The 26,942-nt window shown below is 35.2% G+C and overlaps 1 protein-coding gene across 17 annotated transcripts in view; it reads right to left on the bottom strand.

Annotated features, from left to right (window-relative positions):
* Positions 1-26,942, bottom strand: part of FNBP1 (formin binding protein 1) — a 185,533-nt gene that overhangs the window by 34,270 nt on the left and 124,321 nt on the right. For all 17 annotated transcript variants that reach the window (XM_074210942.1, XM_074210947.1, XM_074210948.1 and 14 more), the window contains exons 7-9: positions 19,576-19,704; positions 17,830-17,976; positions 334-531 (exon numbers count right to left, since the gene is read on the bottom strand). In XM_074210942.1, coding sequence (XP_074067043.1) covers positions 334-531; positions 17,830-17,976; positions 19,576-19,704 — 474 coding nt within the window. The remainder of the gene's footprint in view (positions 1-333; positions 532-17,829; positions 17,977-19,575; positions 19,705-26,942) is intronic.

The following is a 26,942-nucleotide window of genomic DNA, read 5'->3' as shown; positions in this document are numbered from 1 at the left end:
AACTCCCTTTCCCAACTAAGTTAACACAGGTTTCAAAAATTTAGAAATGTGAAAATAGTGATCATAAGTTGCCCAGAGTAATTAGTTTGTTAGTATGCATGACACAACATAAGTACCATATGGCATCTGAGTTATAAACAAATGGCCATGGCAAAGACATAACCATCCACAATAAATAAAAGCAACACAGTTTAGAAATATTCTTTTAAAAATAGAAAGTTACAAAACAACACATCCATTTTTTTGTATTCTGAAATTTAATACTTAAAAACCTTGGTTGAAAAGATCACAAGAAAAGAGCTGTTGAATCCCCTGAGTTCAAACCAGCAGTACCTTATTTTTTTTGATGAAGGGCCACAATTTTCCCTTGGACTTGCTAGTAAATTTGAGCTCTGTTTTGCTGTCACCTCTGGAATTTGAAAGACTAGTTTCAGATATAGTACGCTTCATAGGCTGTGTATAATCCTCAAAATCAATGTCTCCAGGAGGTTCAAACCCTGATTTGTAGGCTTCTATTACCAACTGTGAATCCTGAAATGACACAGAAAATATATTTCATTTAAATATGTATATGATGAATTATAAGCTATACTTTATTAGGATAATTAGTTAATGGAGTCAAACTACACTTCAGTTATTTATAAAGTTCTCTGTAAATCTTAAAGTGCTACAAATAAGAGTGAGCTATTAATCTGATTATCTTGATGGATAACATGATGTAGAAAATAGTTACTTGATAGTAAATGGAATTTTTCATCATCATCATCACTTTATATGTCAAAAAAGAATGTTATTAAGGACTGCTTAATTAAAAAACAGAATAAATCTGCACAACTACCCCAAATTTCTTCAAAAAAAAAAAAGCATTATTCCTTCTATTCAAACCTCTCAGAGATTATCTAATGCAGAAAACCTTGTAAAGCAAAAGGCTCACTAGACAATTATACTTAGAATAGATTATAAATCATGGTTTTTGTCTTCAATTTAATCAACATAATAAGAAATATTTGCAAATAAATAATAATTAGAATGTTTATAAGACTATAAAAGAATATAAATTACTACAAGATTAGATGAGGGAGAAATTTTGTGAGAAATGCTGAAGCAGGTTCACATAAAAGTTAATGTAGATAGCTTGCCTTCTCTTTGGTAATCTTAGATTGCTTAATACTTTCAAAAAGAGATTGCAGAACAAAATAAAGCACTATATTTTTTAAATTTTATTTTTATTTAAGGCAATGAGGAAAAATGACTTGTTCAGTGTCACATTGCTAGGCAATTATTAAGTGTCTGAGGTCACATTTGAACTCAGGTCCTCCTGACTCCAGGATGGGATGCACTATCCAATGCACCACCTAGATGCCCCTTACTTTTTAAAAAAAAAACAAAACAAAAATATTAACAGATATTTTTCATAAGAAAAAAATAGATTTTTCCATAACTCCAAAGTTATAGAGAAAGGTCATTTTTTCCCCCTTATTTTTAGTAGAATGAATCATGGAATAAAAATCTACTCACAACATATATTGTACTTAATATAATTTACTGAAAAACAGTAAAAACAGTAATTGAAGTGAAAGAGTATGGAAGTATACAACAGCCAAAGTAATAAAACAAAGGACATTTATTTTAGCAAGATCACCTGAAGAAAAAAACTATAAATTGAAAAGACTTCAGAACTCTAACCAACACAATGATCAGTTGTGATTTCAGAGTCCTGAAGTATAATTCCTACATTAGCAGAATGGTAGAAAAATAAAGGTGTGAAATGAAGATCAATTTTTAGACCTAACCAGCATGTTGTTTTCATTTTCTTGAACTGTTCTGATTTGTTACAAGTGGTACTTAATTGGAGGGTGTTGGAGTAATGACTGAGAAGTGATCAGGAAAATAAGAAATGAAAAAACATAAAAAGAGCAAGTTTACCTGCCAAGAAAAACCCAGGAACTATATGAATACAATTATAAAATAAATAAATAAAAAAAAATCTAAACAACTGGAAAAATATTAATTGCTCATCGGTAGGTCAATCCAATATAATAATAATAATGATAACATTTTACTTAAATCAATTTATTTATTCAGTGCCATATCAAACTATCAAAAACTTATTTTATAGAGGTAGAAAAAAATCATTACAAAATTCATCTGGAAGATAAAAAGATCAAGCTATTAAGAAAATTAATGAAAACAAATGAACGAAACAAGTGAAATTTGAAGGACAGTGACCTAGCTTTGCTAAATCTCAAACTATATTATAAAGCTAAATCATCAAAACTATCTGGTACTGGCTAAGAAACAGAAAGGTAGATCAGAGAAACAGATTAGGTACTTATTACATTACAGCAAATAACCATAGTAAACTAGTATATTTGATAAACCCAAAGACCCCAGCTTTTGGGACAAGAACTTGCAATTTGATAAAAACTGCCAGGAAAACTGGAAAACAGTTATATCAAATACCAAGAAAGGGTGAAAATGAGTACATTATTTAAACATAAAGGGTGATACCATAAGCAAATTAGGAGAACAAGGAATAGTTTTACCTGTTACTACATGTAAAATGGACAATTTTGATTATATTAAACTAAAAAGATTTTGCATAGACAAAATCAGTGCGATCAGTATTAAAAGGAAAACAGAAAGCTTTTTACAATTTTTTTTAAATCAAATTTCTCTGAGAACTTCCAGCCAAGGTGACAGAGAGAAGACAGGTACAGTTCTAAAGTCTCCTGATCTTTCCCCATCTATCATATGAAACAAACCTCTTAACAGAAATCCAATCCATAAAACCCAGAAAGAAAAGCCAGGAGAAAGAACATCTACCTCAGGATTTGTCTCCCACATCTTCCGCAGCAGCACTGAGCGAATTCGAATTCGGGAGGGTGAGTCTGGGCACAGAGGGCAGATCAGCCAGATTAGCAGCTGAATTGGAGCCTGGGAGTCTGAGGGCCCAAGAGCCAGACATGCTGGATCAGCAGTGGGGCTAGACAGCTGGGGCTTGAGTCAACTAGGAAGCAGAGGCACACTGAACCTCTGGAGCTTGCCAACAGGGCTGGCTGGGGCGGGGGGAGGAGTTCCCATGCAGGAGAGCTGCAGGCACCATCCCTGGGCTCCTCTGGTCTGAGGAACTCTGAGTCCATGCCTCCATTAAGGCTGAGCCCTCTTCCCAGAACAAACAACAGCAGGCTACTTCTGCCTCAGGCACAGGTGTGTGAGCAGAAGAACCAGCCCAGCTGACAATAGGGAGAGGAATGACCTCACCCCAGGGTAAAGCCCACCACTAACTGAAAGCAAAAGGATTCAATAGCTCCAACCCCTCCCTTCAAGCTAAAGGAGAAGGCCTCAATCAAGGTCACAGACAAGCCAGAGAAAGCAACCAGCACCTTCTACTGGCCAGCCAGAGAAATTGCACTCAGTGAGTAAAGCCTCTAGTGATTCCAAGCCCCTGTGAACCAGCCCCTCCCCAACTCAAGGTCCCAGCAAAATGAAGAAGGGTCAGTGAAAAGGTGGATCCATAGAAAAATTCTTGGAAGGGAAAGACACTAACTCAGAGAGACCTAGAACCTCTGAGGAGAATATAATCTGGTCTTCAACACAGAAAAACTTCCTTGAGGAAATAAGGAAGGAGTTTAAAAATCAACTGGAAAATTTGGGAGAGACAATTAATACCTTGTAACAAGAAAACAAATCCTTAGAAAATACAATTGGACAAATACAAAATGAGAATAAATCTCTCAGATTATCAATTGGACAAATACAAAATGAGAATAATTCTCTCAGATCCTCAATTGGGCAAATGCAAAAAGAAAATAATTCTCTCAAAACCTCAATTGGTCAAATGGAAAGCTCTTTCAAAAGTAGAATTGACCAATTAGAAAAGGAGTGGCAAAAGGTTAATGAAGAAAACTCTTCTCTAAAATAAAGAATGGAGTCTGTAGAAACTAATGATTCCGCAAGACAGCAAGAGCCAGTTAAACAAAATCAAAAATAGAAGAAAATGTAAAAATACCTCATCAGCAAAAACCACTGACCTCGAGAATAGGTCGAGGAGGGGCAACCTGAGAATTATTGGACTTCCTGAAAATATTGAAGAGAAAAAAAAGCCTGGACTTAATACTACAGGATCTAGTGATGGAAAACTGCCCTGATATCATGGAAGCAGAGGGCAAAGTAGTTATTGAAAGAATACATCAATCCCCTCCAGAAAAAGATCCTAAAATGAAAACACCAAGGAATGTTGTGGCCAAATTCCAGAACTATCAGATAAAAGAGAAAATCCTGCAAGCAGCCAGAAAGAAACAATTTAAATATCAAGGAGCCATAGTAAGGATTATGCAGGACCTGGTTGCATCAACATTAAGGAATCAAAGGGCCTGGAATGAGATATTTCAAAGAGCAAGGGAGCTTGGAATGCAGCCAGGAATCCACTATCCTGCAAAGCTGAGCCTTCTCTTCCAGGGAAAAAGATGGACATTTAACAAAATGGAAGAATTCCAAAAATTCCTGATGAAAAGACCAGAGCTAAATGGAAAATTTGGACATCAAACAGGAAGTTCAAGAGACAAATGAAAAGGTAAAAAAGGGGGGGGGGGCGGTAAAAGAAAAAAAAAACTGCTATCCAATAAGTTGAAACTGGCTATATTCCAGCATGGGGAAAAAGATTCTCATAAATCTTGAGAACTGTTAACTCTAATAGAGAATATACCTAGCCAGAAGTGATGGTCATTCATAACCTATCCATGAGACTGCTATCCAATGGGATGTAACTGGCTTTAACCCCACTTGGGAGAAAGACTCTAATAACTCTCAAGAATTTTTAACTCTATTAGATAGAATGTACTTAGCGAAGTGACAGAGACTCAGAATTTTCTATGACTCAGATAGAATGATCTAAAAAACACTACCTCCTTAAAAAGGGGGACAGGAAGGAGACTGGAGGAGGGAGGTGATTGAATGGGGTAAATCTCATTACACTAAGAGGCACAAAATACCTATGGTAATAGAGGGGAAGACAAGAAGAGATGAGAAACACCTGAATCTTCTTCTCATCAGACTTGGCTTAAAGTCAATTTATACATAGTTAACTTAAAAAACATCTAACCTTTCAAGTATTAAAAGGGGAAAAGGGGAGGGGGGATGGAGAAAGGGAGGGGGGGAAGTGGGGAAAAAAGGGGAACTAACAAAAGGAAGGGAAGGGAAAAGGGAAAAAGGGAAAGGGGAAAGAAAGGGGAGGGGATGATATAGGAGGGCAAACACACTGAAGGGGGTGGTATTCAGAAACAAAATACTAGGGAATACGGATAAGGGGGGAAAGGGGGAAAATATAAACAGAGGGAAGAAAGCATGGAGGGCAATAAAGAATTAGTAATCATAACTTTGAATGTGAATGGATGGACTCTCCCTTAAAATATAAGTGAATAGCAGAGTGGATTAAAAACCAGAATTGTACAATATGCTGCTTACAAGAAACACATTTGAAGCAGAGAGATACATATAGAGTAAAGGTAAAAGGTTGGAGCAAAATATATTTTGCTTCAGCTGAAGTAAAAAAAGCAGGGGTAGCAATCCTTATCTCAGACAAACCAGCAGCAAAAATAGATAGCTTTAAAAGAGATAAGGAAGGAAACTTTATCATCCTAAAAGGTAACATAGACAATAAAGTTATTTCAATACTGCATATATATGCAACCAATGGGACAACATCCAAATTCTTAGAGGAGAAGCTGAAAGAACTACAGGAAGACAAAGACAACAAAACTCTACTAGTGGGAGATCTCAACCTCCCACTCTCAGATTTAGATAAATTGAATCATAAAATAAACAAGAAAGAAGTTAAGGAGGTAAATAGATTGTTAGAAAAACTAGATATGGTAGACTTATGGAGGAAATTGAATGGGGATAGAAAGGAATATACCTTTTTCTCTGCAGTACATGGAACTTACACAAAAATTGACCATGTACTAGGACATAAAACCCTAATGATCAACTGCAGATAGGCAGAAATAGTGAATATATCTTTCTCAGATCACAAGCAATAAAAGTCATATGCAATATTGGGCCAAGGAGATATAGAGCCAGAACCAATTGGAAACTGAATAACCTCATTTGAAAGAAAGAGTGGACCAAAAAGCAAATTATAAAAACAATTAACCATTGTATCCTAGATAATGACAATAATGATATAACATACCAAAACCTATGGGAGTCACTCTCAAAGCGGCTCTCAGGGGATATATTATAACTTTAAATGCTTACATGAATAAATTGGAGAAAGAGGAAATCAATGAACTGAACATGGAACTAAAAAAATTAAAGAACAAATTAAAAATCCCCAATTAAATACCAAATTAGAAATTCTAAAAATTATAGGAGAAATTAATAAAAGCAAAAGCAAAAAACTATTGAATTAACCAAAAGTTAGTATTACAAAAAAAACCCAATAAAACTGATAAACCTCTGGTCAATTTGATTAAAAAACAAAAGAAGAAATTTCTCTGATAAAGGCCTCATTTCACAAATATATAGAGAGAAATGACACTAATTTATAAGAATACAAGTCTTTCCCCAACTGATAAAAGGATATGAAGTCAATGGAGTCAAACTACACTTCAGTTATTTATAAAGTTCTCTGTAAATCTTAAAGTGCTACAAATAAGAGTGAGCTGTTAATCTGATTATCTTGATGGATAATATGATATAGAAAATAGTCACTTGATAGTAAATGGAATTTTTCATCATCATCATCATTTTATATGTCAAAAAAGAATGTTACTAAGGACTACTTAATTAAAAATAGAATAAAGCTGCACAACTACCCCAAATTTCTTCAGAAAAAAAAGCATTATTCCTCTAGAAATCAAATCAGATTGTAGTCATTTGAAAAAATGTTCTAAATAATTATTGAGTAGAGATATGCAAATTGGATATGACAGCAAAAGAAAATGAGGAATGTTGGCCTGGATGTGAGAAAATTGGGACATTAATGCACTGTTGGTGCATCTGGAAAGCAATTTAGAATTATGTCCAAAGGACTATAAAACCCTTTGATCCAGCAATACACTTCTAGGTCTGTATCCAAAGAAAACAAAAAAGGGAGGAAAGACTTCTCTATTCAAAGATATTTACAGCAATTCTTTCTAAAGAGGCAAGGAACTGGATATTGAGGGGATACTCATTAATGGGAGAATGGCTCAGCAAGTGGTATATGATTGTCACAGAATATTAGTGTTATAAGAAATGATGAGATGGTTAATTTCTTTTTTTCTTTTTTCAGCAAGGCAATGGGGTTAAGTGACTTGCCCAAGGTCACACAGCTAGGTAATTATTTAGTGTCTGAGGTCAAATTTGAACTCAGGTCCTTCTGATTCCAGGGCCGGTGCTTTATCTACTATATCTACTATTCTACCTAGATGTCCCTGAGCAGGCTAATTTCACAAAAACCTGGAAAGATTTATACAAACTGATGCAAAGTGAATTGAGAGAAAACCAGGAGAAATTGTATATAGTAACAGCAACACTATCTGATTATCAATAATGAATGTCTGGCTATTCTCAGCAATACAATGATCCAAAACAATTTTAAAGGAGCCTTGATAAAAAAAAAAATTGTCTACCTCCAGATGGAGTCTTCAGACAATAAAATAAAAATTCAAACAATAAAATAAAAATTTTCACTTTCAATATCCCCCATGTGATGGATAAGGCAATGTTCTATGTGACTGAACATATAGAACCTATTATCAAATCACTTACTGGTTCAGGGAAGGGGTTGTAAGAAAGGGAATTTAAAAAATGAATGCTAACACTATCTTTGCATGTAATTTGGAAAAAAGCAAAATGTTAATTTGAAAAAACAAAAGAGAAATAGTGGCAGAGACTAGAGTAAATAAAACTAGGAAGCATATAGGCAGAAAAAAAGGTAGACACTATATAACTCCAGGAAAAAAAAAACATTTAATTGCAACATTTCCAACCAAATCAGTTATGATAGAAAAAAGATTTATTCTAAATAAATGTGTAGGGGGCATCTAGGTGGTACAGAGAACTGGTTCTGGAGTCTGGAGGACTTGAGTTCAGATACAGCCACAGACACTTGATTTTTACTAGCTGTGTGATCATGGACAAGTAACTTAACCCCACTGCCCCACAAAAACCCCAAAATAAATAAATATATGTGGTACAAAATATAGAGAATATGGAAATGAACTGGGTGTGGGAAGTCAGACATCATGGAGATACACCACTTTATATGTTTTATTGTTTTTTTATTTTTGTTTTTATATTTTTGCAAGGCAAATGGGGTTAAGTGGCTTGCCCAAGGCCACACAGCTAGGTAATTATTAAGTGTCTGAGGCCGGATTTGAACCCAGGTACTCCTGACTCCAGGGCTGGTGCTCTATCCACTGCGCCACCTAGCCACCCCCACTTTATGTGTTTTATTTTGTGTTCACTTGGAACATGTACAGAATTAAATGTTTAAAAATATTTTACATCTGTGATAAACAATGTTAGCAAACTTCAACTGTGTAACAAAATTAGCATAAGACTTTTCTTACTCAGAAAAAAAAAAGATTAGAACTAAATAAGGACCATAGATTGAAAGCTAGAAGGAATCTTATAAATCAGTGGGTTCAAATGCCTCATTATACAGTTAAGAAAACTGAGCTTAGGTGACTTTCCTGGGTCATATATTATTAGAGAATTGAATTAAAGTCAGATCTTCCAACTTCGAGTCTAATGCTTCTCTACTGCATCCTTCTCTCTCTCATTATGGAAAAAGTTCAACTCAAAAACATGTTATTGATTGGTTCTTTACTAGATAATCCATCAGTCTTTGTGAATGAATACAATTTAACTATTAAGTTTCAAGTTGATTCACAAAATAAAATTTACTTGCCACTAATTGTTTGCCCTTTAATGACAGTCATTTAATCATCAATGAATATTGTAATACCACACAAACATCTGATTCTATGATCTTACATCAGAACAAAGTTTCCACTGTTGAGTCAAATATAATAATATGGAGATCAAATAAGGATATTCACACTTTCAATTTGCCTGATCTCATCTACCTAAAGCTCTTTGTACAGACTGATGGGGCAGTCTGAGCTGAGCAAACATTGAGAATTAGTAGAATTCACTTTTAAGTGTCCTCAGTAGATATAAGGAAAAACATTATTCATCACTCATGGCTGGATACCCTGAAATACTTTCAGTAAAAGAAACTTAAAGTAATTCAAACTAAGCAAAGCACTTATTTCACACTGGATTTTATTTGAAATCTACCAAAAGAAATGTTCTATCTCGGCTTTTAACCTTCTCTCTTTTTCCATTTGTTGAAAGACTCTATCATCCATCCAATAATGAAATAACTTTTCACTCCTTATATTTACCACAGCAATTTCTTTATAAGTCTCTCAGGCGCTTACATTTTATTTTGCACTATAACTGCTACAGCTAAGTGATGCCCATTCCTCCCATAAAACTGACATAATATTAAAAATCTCCATACTGCCAGGAGGAAAAATTGACACTCAGAGGGTATGGATGGCAGGACATACATGTAGATAACATGTGTATCTAGTACACAAGTATACAGGTACATCTCATATAACTTTGAAAGGGCAGGGGCACTGATGGCTTTTGATGACTTTATCAGAGCAGTTTTCTTGCTGGTCCTGCTCTCAGTTGTGTCCCAGCTGTCCCCCTCCCCCCCCCCCAAAAAAAACCCTCCACTCTACCCCTTTTGCTTTTATTTTCTTTCTCTTCACTTGGGCTATTTTCACTTTTATCTTCTACTGGGCTTCAACTGTAATCTTTAATTACAGTGCTACCTCTATTACATATAAAACAGAGTTCACTTAGCCATTGTTTCCCTCTTAAAAAGTTTATTTTCCAGAAGCAAAGCTTTATATCTTTTAGTGACCATGGTAGGTCCTCATAGAACCATGTACTGGACTAGGGAAAAAAAAGTTAATTCTTTATAGAGAGAGTCTAGTCAGAGCATGGAGTCATAGTTACCTACACACTTTTGGAAGAAATAAGTTAGTTAGCTAATTCGAGATCACAGGCATTTAGTCTATCTTATGAAAAAAATTTCCTCATGGCTAATAGTATCCAAATACCTGTCCTATTTCTTTACATAATTGGGGTTAAAAAGTTCTCTTTAATTCCCCAATTTCTGATTGTCAATCTGAATTCCCCAAACCACATTGAGGGACTATTTTACACAAATAAGGAAAACTATTTGTATCTGAGGCAATGAGTACCCCAATTCATTATCCAAAGGGTTTGTCCATGAGATAAGGAAGGCAAGAACAAAATGGCTAGATGGAACTAAGAGAATATCTTTGTGTCCTTCAGAAGTCCGATTTTCTTCCATTCTGACTTTCAAATGAGGTCAGCTTATTTGAAGTTCCAAAACTGAGTTACCTAATGCAGATTTTTTTTTCTTGTTCTCCCCCCCAGGAATTAAAATTCTAGGAAGCTTAGGTCCTAGGTTTCACTTAATCTTGTTATCAATCAGTGCCCAGTAACAATGTCCATCTGCTTCCTATTCACTTCTCCAATGCCTCTCTGAAGTTTCTTCCCCCAATATTTAGTCTAGATTCATGATCCTTGATATAAGTAACTTTTCGCTAACTTCTCCTCAATTCTTCCTCTATTTCATTTTATCAATCCTATATATCCTATCTGTGCCACCTATGTATATCTCTCCTAGCTAGCCATTCTACTGTGCCATTTGAAACATCAATTGGTTATGAATAAACTTACTTTTCATTTTACATTACTTATTTTTGCAATCAATCCATTTCTTCCTATCGGGTTAGTTTTCCTCTCTAATTTCTTACAGATCCCTGTAAATAGACTTCTTTTTGTAATTCTACTTTTCTTCTCTTTTTCCCCATCACTCTCCAGGTCCATGAGATGGAATCAGCACATCTTTTTAACACCCTATCTGTACAAATTATTAACTTTTTCAACTCCTATAACATCTACACCTTACCTCTTCAGCCACTCATAAATGTGACCAAATTCTGGATTTCATTCTCATTCAAACTATTCCACCTTCAAAATACCCTATTCTGATAATATTTTTTCTTTCTATTCCCCTACACCCCTCATCTTTTCTATAAGGGTACTTAACCCTCAACTTGACCTTCAATCTCTGTTCCTCCATGGTTTTCTGGTAAACAAAATCTCCTCAGATTGGATCTTGATATTTTTTTGTTTTTGTTCTTGGTTTTTTTTTTTTGCAAGGCAAATGGGGTTAAGTGGCTTGCCCAAGGCCACACAGCTAGGTAATTATTAAGTGTTTGAGACCGGATTTGAACCCAGGTACTTCTGACTCCAGGGCTGGTGCTTTATCCACTGCTCCACCTAGCCGCCCCCAGGATCTTGACATTTTTATCACTTTGACATCATCCTTTTCCCTACATTTGAATCTTTTTGACATCCTATATTTTCTTCCTTCAAGTCTTAACTCTGACAAACTCCTACTGCTCAATTTCCTTCTGTGCTACTCATAAGCTGTCAAATACTTCTAGAAAAGATCTGAAATCAAGTGGAGAAAATCTCTTACAAAATTCCACTATCCCCAGTGTGGTACTCATTTCTACACAGTAATCCTTTTATTCTTTTGTTTGAGCTTTTTTGGCATAAGGAGAGCTGGAAAGTATCTTAAGAGCACTCATCTAATCCAACTCCTTTTTTTTCTTTTTTTTTTTTTTTTTACAAATGTGGGAACTGAGACCCTGAGAAGCTATGCTACTCAACCAAGGTAATAAAGGAAATAAGAAGTCAACATTTGAACCCATGTTCTTCTGATATTCTATATAACATGGAACTATGCTTTTCTCAATTCTTGACAATTATATACCCCACATAATGGTTATTCTAAACCTTCAAGCACCAACTCTATTTCTATACCACCCAGCAAATAGGTGGTGATAAACTCAAATAGAAATGAGGCCACTAAACCATACATAAGAAATTCTACAGGTGTAAAATTCATATATTAATTATGTCTATGTTTTGTTTTTTTTATTTATTAAAGATTAGGCAATTACATTTTAATCTCATTTGAGTTCACTTACAAATATTTTGGGCTGCTTGCAAGCAGCTGGGCTGCATTTTTGACATCTCAACAACAGAAGAATACTTAATACATTACTGGGATTGAATACAACTGACTTAGTCTTCCATTATTAAGCCTCTCAAGATTCTTTTAGATTTATCATTCTCTCTAGTCTTAGCTAAAATCTACAACTTTTATCCTGAATTCCATCTTATCCATTTCCCCTTGTGTCTCTACTTCACTATCAGCTCCATTCTCTTTCAGTGAAAAAAAGTGTTCATGTCCCCTATTTTAAAAAAGGGTAACAAAATAATTTTTTTGATCATCCTTTGTCTTTTCTTCCAAAATCTTCTACAAATATAATAGTCTACATTTGCTGCTACCTCATAATCTACTTAGTCCTTAAATCTTTATAATCTGGCTTCCAACTAATAATGAACAAAACCAACTCAGCAAGTGTCTGAAAAACCTAAGGAAAAAAAATCTTTAAATTGCCATTTTTCCTTCCACATCCTTTTATACCACTCTTTCAAAGAAACTTGATAATGTGATCACTCTTTCTTTCCTGTTAACCTTTTCACTTCTGGCTTCCATGACACTGAACTCTCATGATTTTCTTCCTACCTATAGGATTCCTCTGTCTTAAGTTCTTGACCTTCTTTTGTTTCTCCTTATTGGGTAATTTCAACTACTCTGTGATAGCTTTATCACCTTCATGTAGCTGATTCCCAAATCAATATCTCTACCAACAACTCTCTATCACAGACAGTACAATATTTCCATTTATACTGAACATGCCACTAACACCTCAAACTCATGTGCAAAATAAAATTACCTCAAAAAATCTCCAGTCTTCTGTTTCTGCTGATAATGCTATTATCCTTTTGAACATCCAGTTGTCTTCCTTCTCTATCATTTTCTACAACCAATCAAGTTGCCAGAATCTATTAAATCTAACTCTGTAAACTCTAGTTCTGATCAAAGCACATTTCTATTCCCTATTTCCCCTTTTAGTTTAAATTCCCAATTCTCAGCCTAGGGAATTTCAATAGCTTCCTTGACAATATTTTTTTTTAGGTTTTTGTAAGGTAAATGGGGTTAAGTGGCTTGCCCAAGGCCACACAGCTAGGTAATTATTAAGTGTCTGAGACTGGATTTGAGCCCAGGTACTCCTGACTCCAGGGCCGGTGCTTTATCCACTACGCCACCTAGCCGCCCCTGACAATATTTCTAATACCTGGATATTATCATGTCACTCTACCACTCAAAGATATTCTTCAGTATCTACACATTGCTTATAAAATAAACTCCTGATCCTGGCATTCAAGACCCCCCAACAATCTGTTAAAACTAGTATTTTTAGTTAATCTTTTTTTTTGACAAGGCAATGGAGTTAAGTGGCTTGCCCAAGGCCACACAGCTAGGTAATTATTAAGTGTCTGAGGCTGGATTTGAACTCAGGTCCTCCTGATTCCAGGGCTGGTGCTCTATCCACTGTGCCACCTAGCTGCACCTCAAATTAATCTAAATAGGATTCCCATTATAGGACAACATTCCAGGCAAATGAGATTATGCTTTTCCTTTCTTTTTCACCCTAATCTCATTAACACCATCATTCATAGACAATATTTTCCTCCAATCATCTTTCAGAATTTCCATCTGGTTGAGTCTCTCCTTCAAGGTCCAACTCACAGGGCTTAACTGAGCTGAAGTCATCACCCTTAAGGAGTACTTGAAGATATATAAAATGAGAGATTACCTCAATAGTCTCTAAGACCCTTCAAACACCTCCTTATTCATGGAAACTATACCATTGAATTCAGCTCCAAAATACACTAGTGTGATAGCATATAAGACTACTCTAACTCATATTGAGATTGCATTTCACTAAAACTCCAAGATCTTTCTCACATAAACTGCTATCTCACCAAAACTTCTGTTCTTAAAAACTTTTTTCTAATCCAAGTATAACTTTGCCATGTCTATATATGCTCCTTCTAACTGACCTAATAAATGAGAAAGTTCCTATGACTTATTAATATCATCTTCCCTTGCAGGAATTCAAGCAGTTCATGATTAAACCCCTCATAACTTGCCCTTCCCATCTATCCTCTCTATACTTCACCTAAATCCTGTACTTGAAGATCAAACTTTCTATTTTTCTCATCAGGAAAGTATGAAAGTCCCCTATTTCATTGAATATCCATATTTTCTTCTTTCTTTTTTTTAATATCCATATTTTCCCCTAAAAGAGGATGTTCAGTTTTGCTGGGTAATTGATTCTTGGTTGTAATCCATGCTTTTTTGCCTTCTAAAAGTCCTACAATCTCTTAATGTAGACACTGCTAAATCTTGAGTTATTCTGACTGTGGCACCATGATATTTAAATTGTTTCTTTCTAACTGCTTGCATTATTTTTCTACTTGACTTGGGAGTTCTGGAATTTGGCTATGCTATTTCAGGGAGTTCTCATTTTGGAATCTCTTTCAGGAGGTGACTGGTGGATTCCCTCAATTTCTATTTTACCCTGTGCTTCTAGGATATCAGGGCAATTTTGTTGTACTTGAAAAATGAAGTGTAGGCTATTTTCCTGGTCATGACTTTCAGGTAGCCCTAAAATTTGCAAATTATCTCTCCTGGATCTGTTTTCCAGGTCAGTTGTTTTTTCAATGAGATAATTTTACATTTTCTTCTATTTTTCATTCATTTGATTTTAATTTTATTATTTCTTGATTTCTCACAAAGTCATCAGCTTCCCTTAGCTCCATTCTACATTTGAAGTAATTATGCTCTTCTGAGCATTTTTGCATTTCCTTTTCCATCTGGGCAATTCTGCATTTTAAGGCATTTGTCTCCTCTTTGGCCTTTCAGACTGTTTTTTTACTTTTTACTTAAACTGTTCATAAATTGTTAATTTCTTCAGTATTTTTTTTGCATTTCCTTGCCTAAGCTGCTGACTCAGTTATCATGATTTTCCTGCATTGCTCTCATCTCTCTTCCCAATTTTTCCTCTCCCTCCCTTACTTGTTTTTCAAAATCTCTTTTGAACTCTTCTGTATCCTGAGATCAATTCATATTTTTCTTGAAGACTTTGGATACAGAAGCTTTGACTTTGTTATCTTTTGATATTTTGTCTGTGTATTTTGATCCTCCATAGAGCAAAAATAACTGTTTTCTCCTGCTGTTTGCTCATTTCCCCTGCCTATGTCTTAATTTTAACTTTTTATTAAGGTGGGGACTCTGCTTCCAGGGTGGAGGACACATTTTCCCAAGCTTTTGAAAACTTTTGCAGTTGTTTTCAGGATACCCCCCGCCCCCCACCAAAATCTTAATTCCTTCAAGGTCTTCAAGGCTCTGACAACTCTCTTGGCTCGTGGATGACCACAAGCACTCCCCTCTGCCTTGGAACTGTGAGGAGGGTCCCTACTCTGTTATGGCAGTAAAGCTCCTTTTCCTGAGGAGCCCAGACTATGACTCGAATCTAAGTATGGGCAAAGCAACAGAGTCCTACTCAGAGATAGTAAAGAGGCCTCCCCCTTTCTGTCTGTGGGCTGAGTGCTCTGGAAGAAGCTGCCCAGTGGCTCCCTGCTGGATGGTTCACCAGGCCTGCTCCTTGTTCCCTGGGCCGGGTCTGCACTAAGGCCTGCACTGGACAAGACTTTGTGCTCTTTCTGGTGAGAGTCCTTGGCAATCCCTGTGCTGAAAGGTCTAGAAATTGCCATCACTGCCACAGACCCAGGTGCCCCCAGAAACCCAGGTGCCCAGTGGGCTGGTTCCTGCATGGCTGGAGCTGGTTTGCTCCTGTATGGCCCAAGTCATGCTGTAACCCTTTCTAATGCTAGTGTAAAAGACTTTTCTTACAGATCTTTGACTGGAAAATTGTTTCACTCAGTTTTTTTGTGGGTTCCACTACTCTAGAATTTGGTTAGAGTCATTATTTGGAGTGATCTGAGGGACAGCTCCCAGGAATTCCTGCCTTCACTCCACCATCTTGGTTCCAGCCCCCCCCACAATATCATTTTATTTTGCTCTAGCCTGTCAGAATCTTTTTGCATACTGATTTTTATACAACAAATTATCAATCTTTCCCAGATTTTTGTCATCTGCAGATATAAGGGGCATGCCATCTATACTTTTACCCAAATTATAGATAGAAATGACAATCAGTAACAAGACTAAGCACAGTCTCTCCTGGGGCTCTCCACCAGAGTCTTCCTGCCTAGATGATATTGAACCATTAATGACAATTTTTTGAACTCAGTATTTGATCAGTCTCAAATATATCTCTCTTACTGTCTAGTGTATATTTCTCATAACTTTTTGAAACATCATGAAACACTTTATGAAATGCATTGCTAAAATCTAAGTCAACTTTATCAACGAACCTCCCTGTTAGCATGATCTGTCCTTGATGAAGTCATACTAGCTCCTTTTGAGATGTCCACTATCTCTATAATGATTCATTTAAGAATTTTCTGAGGATAGAAGTAAAGCTTACTGGTCTATATTTTGTGATTCTGTCCTTTTTTGCTTTTCTGAAAATTGAGACATTTGCCTTTCTCTAGTCTTAGAGTACCTATCCCAATTTGCAAGATCTTTCAAGTATCAACAACAATATAACACTCAAATGTGATATTTCTTTCAGTTCCTCAAGATTCATATAGACCAGCAGATATTAATTCATCAAAGACAGCTAAAAGCTCTTTTAATACCTACCTACTTGTATTGATTATTAGTTCTCTATTGGACAATTTAATCAAATTATTTGTAATGCAAAGGACATTCTCTTGAGAAGAAAGACTAAGAACAAAGTAAGAATTGAATAGCTCTGCCATTTTTGGTAGTCAGTTGTTAATACCCCTTCTGTCCTAAGCAGTAGCTCTCTTATGATATCCTAAGAGATAAAACTCTACAAACATCATGGGATAACTTTACTTTATGTATTTTAACAGTACAAAAGAGAACCACTATCCCGTTATCTATTATGGATAAGAGCGTTCTCTCAAAGAACAGTCTTAGGAAATTACCCTAGTAGCAATATTATCTAATCAAAATTCAAGAAATAATGTCCTCATCTACATTTTTATGTATATGAGAATAAAGAAACTAAATGGGAAAATATAATACTGTTTGTAATTTAAAGATAAACAAAATAGCAAGCCTCTTCAAATTAGCAAAGAAGCAATTAAAATATACTACAAAAATAACTAGAGTCTAATTTGATAACTGTTAAATGAATTAAATGAAGACAATTTCCATGTTTCTGAAAGGCAAAAATTATTTATACATTAAGCTGTGAAAAGGATGCTTTCCATGACAAACTAAATTATTCATTCTTATATATAAGAATGACAGGGGAAGTTAGGTGATGCCATGTATAGAGCAATGGTCCTATAATCAGGAGGAACCGAGTTCAAATCCAAATCAAACCTTATATACTTGTCATGTACTAGTTGTGTGAATCTGGGCAAGTCACTTAACCCAAATTGCCTACTAAGAGAGAGAGAGACAGAGAGAGACAGAGAGAGACACAGAGAGAGACACAGAGAGAGAGAGAGAGAGAGAGAGAGAGAGAGAGTAAAATAAATCAGAATGACAAAATTCTGCATACACATCAAAAATGTAAAGTATACATCAACTTTCCCAAAGTTCTCCAACATAGAGAAGCACTTTTAAAATAAGGAAACCACGATACATTGAAATACATTAATACATTACTGGTTCTATAACCAGAGTTTAATACTTACATTTTTCTGATCAATAGATTCAGCTGCCTTTGCTATTCCATCCAGACATTTTCCAATGATTGGTATCACTTGGCGATCTACCTCAGCATAAGTTTTCATTGATTCACCAATTCTGACTATCCTTCTTTCCTCCATATCTTGTATTTTCTGAAACATTATATTTCATATGCAATTAATTTACATACTTTTCTACTATGTAAATTTTCTACTTAAGAAAGTATTATTTCTATAAGGTAGTAACATATAAGATGTTATTTCAGAGAAAAAAGGTCAATAAAAGAGAATCATTGATAAGTTAATTGCATCTCAAAATTGGACATGCTTTTTCAGCAGATGTCAAGCTCCTAGATAGACTATGGTCCACAAAACTCACTCAGTCAATGTGTAGTCAGCAGGAATTCATTTCCATATAATACCATTTCTTTAGAGAATAAGAAGTGATCTAAAAATGTCATTATCATTCATATTGAATAGATTTTAACAGGTCACCCCCAAATCTGATGATAGTAATATTTCACACATCAATAATGGTTTATTTTTTACGTATTTCTTTTCTAATTTGAAATTATAATCGAATGTTTGTTGCTTTCCTATCATTTGTCGCAAGAAAAATTTATCTTTATATGAATAGTAACTGCCTTCATTCATTGCATTCAAAATAAAGTCAATATTCCCTACATTGGAGAAACCCTCTGTTGTTTAATTGGTGTAGTTTATATATGGCCATGTGTTTTTTCTTTTCTTTCTTTTTATTGGGAGGGGGGCTTTTTGCAAGGCAATGGGATTAAGTAACTTGCCCATGGGTCTCACAGCTAGTAAATGTCAAATGCATTTGAACTCAGGTTCTGCTGAGTCCAGGGCAGATGCTCTATCCACCTAACTGTCCCAGGGCCATGTGTTTCTGCAACAAGAAAATGAAGTTTGTTCTTTCTGTTAATAATAAATCGACCTATATAACTATTACTTTTCTGTAATATTCCTAATCAAGTAAAAATGAGACAAAACAAAACTGAAAGAAAGAATTGACCATCAACTTCTGTTGGAGCTTCACATTTCTTTTAATGTTTTAAAATGCTGAAGTAAAAATGGTGATTCTGAGGCTAACTGATTCTGAGCCAACAGCAATATACTATATATATCTTTAAAGTAGCTAAGATATTACTATCTTCCAATGCATTTAAAAGTTAATTCCAATCCTTTCCAAAGAACACTTTTTAAAATAGATCTTTGAGGGACGGCTAGGTGGCACAGTCAATAAAGCACCGGCCCTGGAGTCAGGAGTACCTGGGTTCAAATCTGGTTTCAGACACTTAATAATTACCTAGCTGTGTGGCCTTGGGCAAGCCACTTAACCCCATTTGCCTTGCAAAAAAAAATAATAAAATAGATCTTTGGTGCATCATTCTGATTATTCCTTGAAAATCCTAGAACTAAAACTTTCCAGGATCTTAATGCTATATGCAACTCTTTTTGTTTTTGTTTTTTCAGGTTTTTTTTTGCAAGGCAATGAGGTTTAGTGGCTTGCCCAAGGCCACACAGCTAGGTAATTAAATGTCTGAGGCCAGATTTGAACTCAGGTACTCCTGACTCCAGGGCCGGTGCTCTATCCACTGTGCTACCTAGCTGCCCTGCAACTCAGTTTTTAGAAAACAATTTGGCTTAGTGGGAATGTTGGATTATACCAATTTGCAAGTCAGTCACAACTGTGAACATGATTTAAAAAAAAAAAGCAATAAATTGTTTTACCTGGAAGATGCCTGGTATGTGAGTATAATAATGTTCATGCTGCTCATGGTTGAACTTCTGAAGAGTGGATGAATAATCTGCCTTGCTATCCTCTGCCATTTGATGCCGTAATTGAGCTTGTTGTCGTGCCTTTGAAAAACAAAAACAAAAACATATTATTTGGTTTTCATTCATGGAAAATACAAAGCAATAGATGTAGTTATTCAGCTAAATAATAATTTAAAAAACAATCTGTTTATTTTAAAATATAATTTTAAATTCACTGTAATTAGGTACTCTTTATGATCACTCTCTATCCTTTATATTTTAGCTCTATACTTTGTTACACTACTTTTCTCAAAACATTCATAGCAAAATTGTACAAATTTGTATTCTCTTCTCTTAACTTGATCTTCATTAAAAAAAGTGCATCCTTTTTTGGTAGGAGCAACATCTACTATTATTCTGGTAAGACTCATAACAATAAGACTTTGACATGATTTAATTGGGGACTAAGGTTCAAATTGTTGACTGTAGGTAAAAAAGTTAACCCAAGGTATAAAAGTTCAGTAGTCTGTACTCCTCAGGTTTTATGGATTTCCCATTACCCTTCAAGTAATGTACCCTTCTGACCCTTAATAGCACAACGGAAAACATGGAAGCAAGGGGAACTAAACTCAGTTCAACCAATGATAGCTCTATAGTGAATAAATATTCTTTCCATGCTATTGCTGAATAACATTCCTTCTAATATATTTTACATGGTCAGAGTTTCTCATTTTATTCTGGGCATGAAATCAAACCACTAAAATCCAATTGAGTCAGATCTGATCCATAAAAACCATCATAAACTTCACAGATCTCCCTTGAATCTTCAGAACTGTTTATTGTTCTTACTCTAGTTTTATTAAAAAAAATTTACATGACATCTTTTGTTTTTATACTATTTTAATTTACAAATATATCTCTCCTCACTTCATCACTTAAGAATTACTCTTTGTAAAAACTGTAAAGAGGGAGAGAAGAAAGCATATCAGTAAAACTAACCAAAGCATCAATCAATTTCATACCCACACAGATTTAATGTTCAAAAAACTCTCACTTGCTCTGTTCATTCTTACAAGCTATCTTGTGCATCTCTCTTTTTGTGATTAAATTCCTCCAGGAGGTTGCCTATAATCAGTACACTTCCATTTTATTTTCTCTCACTCTCTTTTTAACTCTCTTAGTCAGGCTTCTGACTAGGAGTGTGCTGGAGGCAGTTCTATCAGACTATCAGTTAATTTTAAATGTATTTACAACTCGTAAATCAGCAATAACTAAAGGAAGGGCTTTGTTTATTGCTTAATTAATTATCTAGACTTCAGAAAGTAATGGAGGAAAGAAAATGTTAATGATTTAGGTTTAACATAAAAGTATGCCATGAATTTTTAGAGTGTCAATTATTAAACATTTACCAGTGAAACCTTGCTTCTGACTTCATCATTCAATGGAACCCCCTTTCCCCAAAGGTTCTAATGATCACATAATTGTCAAATCCTTTCCTCAATTTTCATCATTCTTGGTGTATCTGTAGATTTTGACATTTCCAATAATTCTTTTCTCCTAACAGAGGAGGAAACTATATGCTACATACATACATATATACATATGTATATATCAGATAAACATAAATATAAGGCAAATTTGGCAAGGATGGAACTAGTAGCTGGAGATAAAAGGGGTGACCCAGAAATGGATCCTATTGCATAATCTGAATATTTAGTTGTTTTATTTTTTACAGTATATTTTTAACTGTATGGGAATAAATACACATTTTTTTTGACCAACAGCCTAGACTTGTGATTATATCAGTGTAAGGTAACCTTCAGCAAGTTACTTAACCTTCTTTGCCTCAGTTTTCTCATCTGTAAAATGAGTTGAGAAGGAAAAAATAAACCACTCTAGTATCTCTACCAAGAAAATATCAAATGTGGTCATGAATAGTTGGACATTACTAATATGCAAATACCACTCAGATATTTAATTCTTCTGTAATATAATGTCATCTCAGAAAGCTGCTTTATGAACTGAGAGGTTACGTAATTTGTCCATTGAGTCATATAGATATTAGAGTGAGAATTAATCCCAGGTCTCTCCATGAACTTGATACAGTTTCTCTATCCTCTTTGAATGCTGCCTTGACATTAGCTTTTATAATACACTTGGTATATGGCAATGATGCATTAAGAGGGGGAAAAACAATGCCAAAACTTAGTAATCATAAACATGGAAAAGGTCTTCTATCTTCCTTCAGAATTTTGGGAAAAGCCCAATTTTCTCACTAAAAAATACATATGCTGGATTTTCAAATGAAAATCCTATATAAAATAAAACATCAAGTTTTGTTTCATTTTATGTCAGCATAGTTGATAATATCAAGCATCATTTCCCTTCCACCACTTCACTTTATTGGTTTCCTGCCTTTGTATGTAAGCATTTAGCCAGATACTGATTTTCACTTCCTTGATACAATTTAGCCACATCATAGGGTGAAAACCCCTAGGTGCTAATTTATACCTAGTTCCTTAATTTTATTCTCTATTTGTATTATAAAACTACCCAAATGAAGATGATGTTCTAAAAATTTCCAACTAAATTTCCCTAAGTAATTTTTCCTTCAAATTTTTTCCTTCAAAGCTCATCATTAAACTATTTTTTTTTTTGCCTACAATCTTTGTATTTTAGTTACTACCTTGTTTTTGGCTGGTCCTATTAGCTCTCTTCCTGCCCACAGGACTTGGCTGTCCTTTGTGTCTGTCCACTAACAAAAAAAAAAAAAAAGAAAAAAAAGAAATCCAAATTCCTCTTCTAAAAAAACCAAAACACTCACACTAGCACACACAAAGACCCTTTTCTGTTTAAATGATAAGTATCCCACATATCTACTAGTCTATGTGCACCTAATACAAGGCCTTGGATTCAAAAATCTTTTTAAATGATATTTATAGAATGCCTTCTGTTTCCTAACCTGTACAATATTAAATAAAACTGAAAATGTGAGGAAGATTATGTTAATTTTTTAAAAATTCATAAACTCTATATTTCTTCAAATATTTTTAGTTATTATCCCCACATCACTCTTTTCCTACCTTTTTAAAAGAGATAACAATTTTTTTATTAAAGATTTTATTTGAATTTTTGAGTTTTACAGTTTTCCCCCCAATCTTCCTCTCTCCCCCAACCCCCCACGGAAAGCAATCTGTCAGTCTTTACTTTGTTTCCATGTTGTACACTGATCCAAATTGAGTGTGATGAGAGAGACATATCCTTAAGGAAGAAACAAAAAGTCTTAGAGATAACAAGATCAGACAATAAGATATCTGGGGTTTTTTCCCCCTAAATCAAAGGGACTAGTCCTTGAACTTTGGTTCAAACTCCATGGCTCTTTATCTGGATACAGATGGTATTCTCCATTGCAGACAGCTCAAAATTGTCCCTGATTGTTGCACTGGTGGAATGAGCAAGTCCATCAAGGTTGAACATCACCCCCATGTTGCTGTTAGGGTATACAGTGTTTTTCTGGTTCTGCTCATCTCACTCAGCATCAGTTCATGCAAATCCCTCCAGGCTTCCCTGAATTCCTTTCCTTCCTGGTTTCTAATAGAACAATAGTGTTCCATGACATATATATACCACAGTTTGCTAAGCCATTCCCCAATTGAAGGACATTTACTTGATTTCCAATTCTTTGCCACCACAAACAGGGCTGCTGCTATGAATATTTTTGTACAAGTGATATTTTTACCCTTTTTCATCAAAAAAAGACAACAATTTTAAAAGATATATTCCCATAAAACAATTCTAAAAATTTCTTTGTTAAAAGAAAAAGTTCAGACTTTGATCTGAGTATAATATACAAAGAGACATTTTATTTAAAATAAATTTTTGAATAGAATATTTCATTCATAAAAGCCAGAAACAAGGGGCAACAAGAAGTTTAAGTACTCTATCTATTTAGAAGTAGATCTAAGGAGACTAGATTGGTGCAGCAGATAGAGCACCAGCCCTGGAGTCAGAAGTACCTGGGTTCAAATCCTGCCTCAGACACCTAATAATTACCTAGCTGTGTGGCCTTGGGCAGTCCACTTAACCCCACTGCCTGCAAAGTAGATCTAATTCTCCTTTCAACTCCTATATCATTTACTTGAAGTAGCTGAATAAGAAATACAGATAAAACTGAATCAAAAAATATTGTTGAATAGAAGAAAAGAAGATAAGTTTCTTCTGAGAGAGCACCTTTAGCTTTTATGGTAAGGAAAGCTTATTACTTACTTTAGGAGTTTTTATTAATGAAAAATTTATATAAAATTCTTAGTAGATTATCTGAAAATGATTTCCTATAGTTACAGAAAGTCAGTACACTTGAAAAAATGGAAATGAACAAAAAACACAAAAAATACCATTATGTGTCAAAAAGGCCAACAGCAGAAATACAGTGGCATCTTTTTCTTTCTTGACCAGTACCCAGCTGCTATAGATCAATAATCATTTATGAATACCATTCTGTATTGCCATCTAAGAGCATACTATTGTTCTGGGGAGCTTCTAATATGGAAGCCCTATTTTTGTTTCTGTAGGCTGCTGCTTGTTTATTTGAATAATGCAACATAAAAATCTATCTCAGAATTCTTTGTTGAATCGTAAAATGATTACTCATTATTACAAACAGATTTTTCCTAACATTTTTAAGACTTCAGAAATTATTTAAAAAAACACAACCAATAAGCAGTTATATTTGAAAAACAGCATTGTTTATGCTTATACCTAAATGAAGACTAGAATTGTTTATATTCTTTTATGTGGCTCTGAAAAATCTTTTTTTTTCAAAAAGGTATAGCATTTCAATTCTAAAAATTTTTTTTTTAAATTTCTTCCTTAAACTGTCAAAAACTTTCAGATGACTTCTCACCTCCTGTTTCCTTTTTCTCCATGGCCCATGAGTATTAAATACAATGTATTTTCTGCAGGACACTAGGTAGTTTGGAATGTGTAAAAATTTTTAATGAGTTAATTATAGAATCCAGAATTAAGATGTAAAAACATCATAAATAAAGATATATTAGAGAGAAGCTGGTAAGAGTTCCAAGTAGAAAAAATAGACTACAGCCACTCCTGCTTTAATGCATATTTTTAAAAATCTAAATATGTTCCAATGCAATTAATCTAGGAGGTCTCAATTTGAGTCATGAATTCTGTATTTGCTTATTTTTGATTTCATCTGTGAGAGAACACAAAAATAACATCATATCCACAAGTAAACTTCAAATCTTTTTAAAAAGCACAAGTGCTGTATTTACTGTAAAATTTAAGATGTAATAAGAGTTATAGTCTGAGGATAGCTACCACCCTTTTCTCTGACCTTCCACCAAGGATAAAGATTCTGGAATGTTGGCAATACCTTGTCGGTAGTGGTAGTGGTAACAGTATAACTAGTACTGTTAGTAGTAGGTACGACTTATATAGTATTTACTGTGAGCCAAGCACTATGGCAGTTACATTACCATGTTCTCATTTGATCCTTACAACAATTCTAGAAGGAAGGTGCTATTTACTGCTATTTATCTGCCTAGAATTTCTTGGTGATAGAACATGGCAGTGTTGCTGAATCAAAGAGTACCACTGAAAAGGAGTAAGGTGTTAAGTCTGGAAGGACTGAAAGGGGTTAGGTTATGAAAGATTTTGAATCCCAGACAGAGGATTTTGCACTTGATCTAGCTGGGTCTCAGAAGGAGCCCCTAGACTTTCCTCAGTTGTGAAAGGATGATACAGTTGGACTTGTAATTTCAGAAAATTACATTGATGGCTGAATGGAAGATGCATTGGAGTGGGGAAAGACTTGAAACAGGCAGACCCGCAAGAAGGCTATTGCAATAATCCAGGCAGAAGATGATGAGGTACTGTACAAGAGAGTGGCAACATCAGAGGAGAGAAAGGAACATATTTAAGAGGCATTACAAAGGTGAAATCTAGCTAAAGCTCAGGAGGAAGGGGGGGCAGGGAGAGATGGTGAGTAATTGAGGATGTTCACAGGTTGGGAGGGATTGGAAGGGACTGGGAAGATAGGGCTAGATTCTGATGTGGTCACCAAGTGTAGTGCAGAGGGCAAAGAGAAAAAAACCCAGCATAGACCCCAGTGAGACACTGCTGGTTAATGGGTGTTATCTGAATGAGGCATCAGCAAAGGAGACTGGAACATGGTCTGACAGGTAGAATAAGTTAACAAGAAAAAAAGCCAGAACTTCCTTTAAAAGTTACCTCCATTTCCTTCTGTTTTGCGTCCCCAGAGGGGAAAGTGGAAAGGGGCCAGGTCAGCTGACTTCCATTTATGCCAGCATAAGACAACTCCCATCACTGTTGCCAGCCTGATCTCCCAACAGTGATTAGGAGAACTTCCTATGCAATGAGGAAAAAAACCTTCTCCTTTACTAGGTCTTCCACTTCCTACTGCATCCATCTCTAGACAGAAGAGCAAAGTCCCTGGAGACTGGGACTTCATCTCTTAGAGGTTTGACTCCATATCCTACGATACCCTTTCCAGATTAATTTCCAGACTTCAGATGGGAAGAGGCATGTGAAACATGATTTCATATCTGATCATCTGTCTCTGTGCCTTCCATTTCATATTACACTTGTCTCCAATCTGATTTGGAACCTCTTAGGGAAGAGGAATGACACCTTCTACTTAGCGATGAACATTCCAACACAAGTCATATCTTACATGTTCCAGTCATTTTAAACCCATGTAGGTCATCATTCAAACCCCATTCCCATGCTGTTCTATTCTGGATTCTTTATTCCCATGTCCCAACCCTCCCCAAGGTTCTAATCAAGCATCATTGTCCACATCCTATGAGTGTCCTGCAAAGCCTATTCCATAGATAACAACTTCCTTTCATTCTAAATCTTTTTCTCTTATTTATGCCTTCTATCCTCTAGCAAATCAGATGCCTGACACTCTTCTGATGACATAGATACCTGGCCGCCTTTCTAATACTGGCTACACTTTTATTCATCCTCTCAGTTCACTGTTTGATGTGGGAGAGCTGGAATATTTCCTATTGCTACTTCCAGGTACTCTCCCTACTTTGATCACTCAACAACATCTGCTCCTGTTTAAGTTCATGTGATTCATCACAATTCAAAATTCAGTTCATCAGAAATCCATATCATTGCCCTTTCTTCCTCAATGAGTTTGTTAACACAACTCATTTTTTTTTCTCCTCCTCAACTCCTTTCCTCATAGCTGGAGTCTTCAAAATAAATACTGTCTCTACCTCTAATACCCTAATCACTCAGTTACTCAATCTACTCACTTCCCATGACCTACAGAGATTCTCCCCCCCCCC

Source organism: Macrotis lagotis, chromosome 1 (genome assembly GCF_037893015.1).
Source record: "Macrotis lagotis isolate mMagLag1 chromosome 1, bilby.v1.9.chrom.fasta, whole genome shotgun sequence".
In the NCBI taxonomy this organism is placed as follows: Eukaryota; Metazoa; Chordata; class Mammalia; order Peramelemorphia; family Peramelidae; genus Macrotis; species Macrotis lagotis.
The sequence above is the reverse complement of the archived record's forward strand: the minus strand, read 5'-3'. Positions and strand labels throughout refer to the sequence as shown.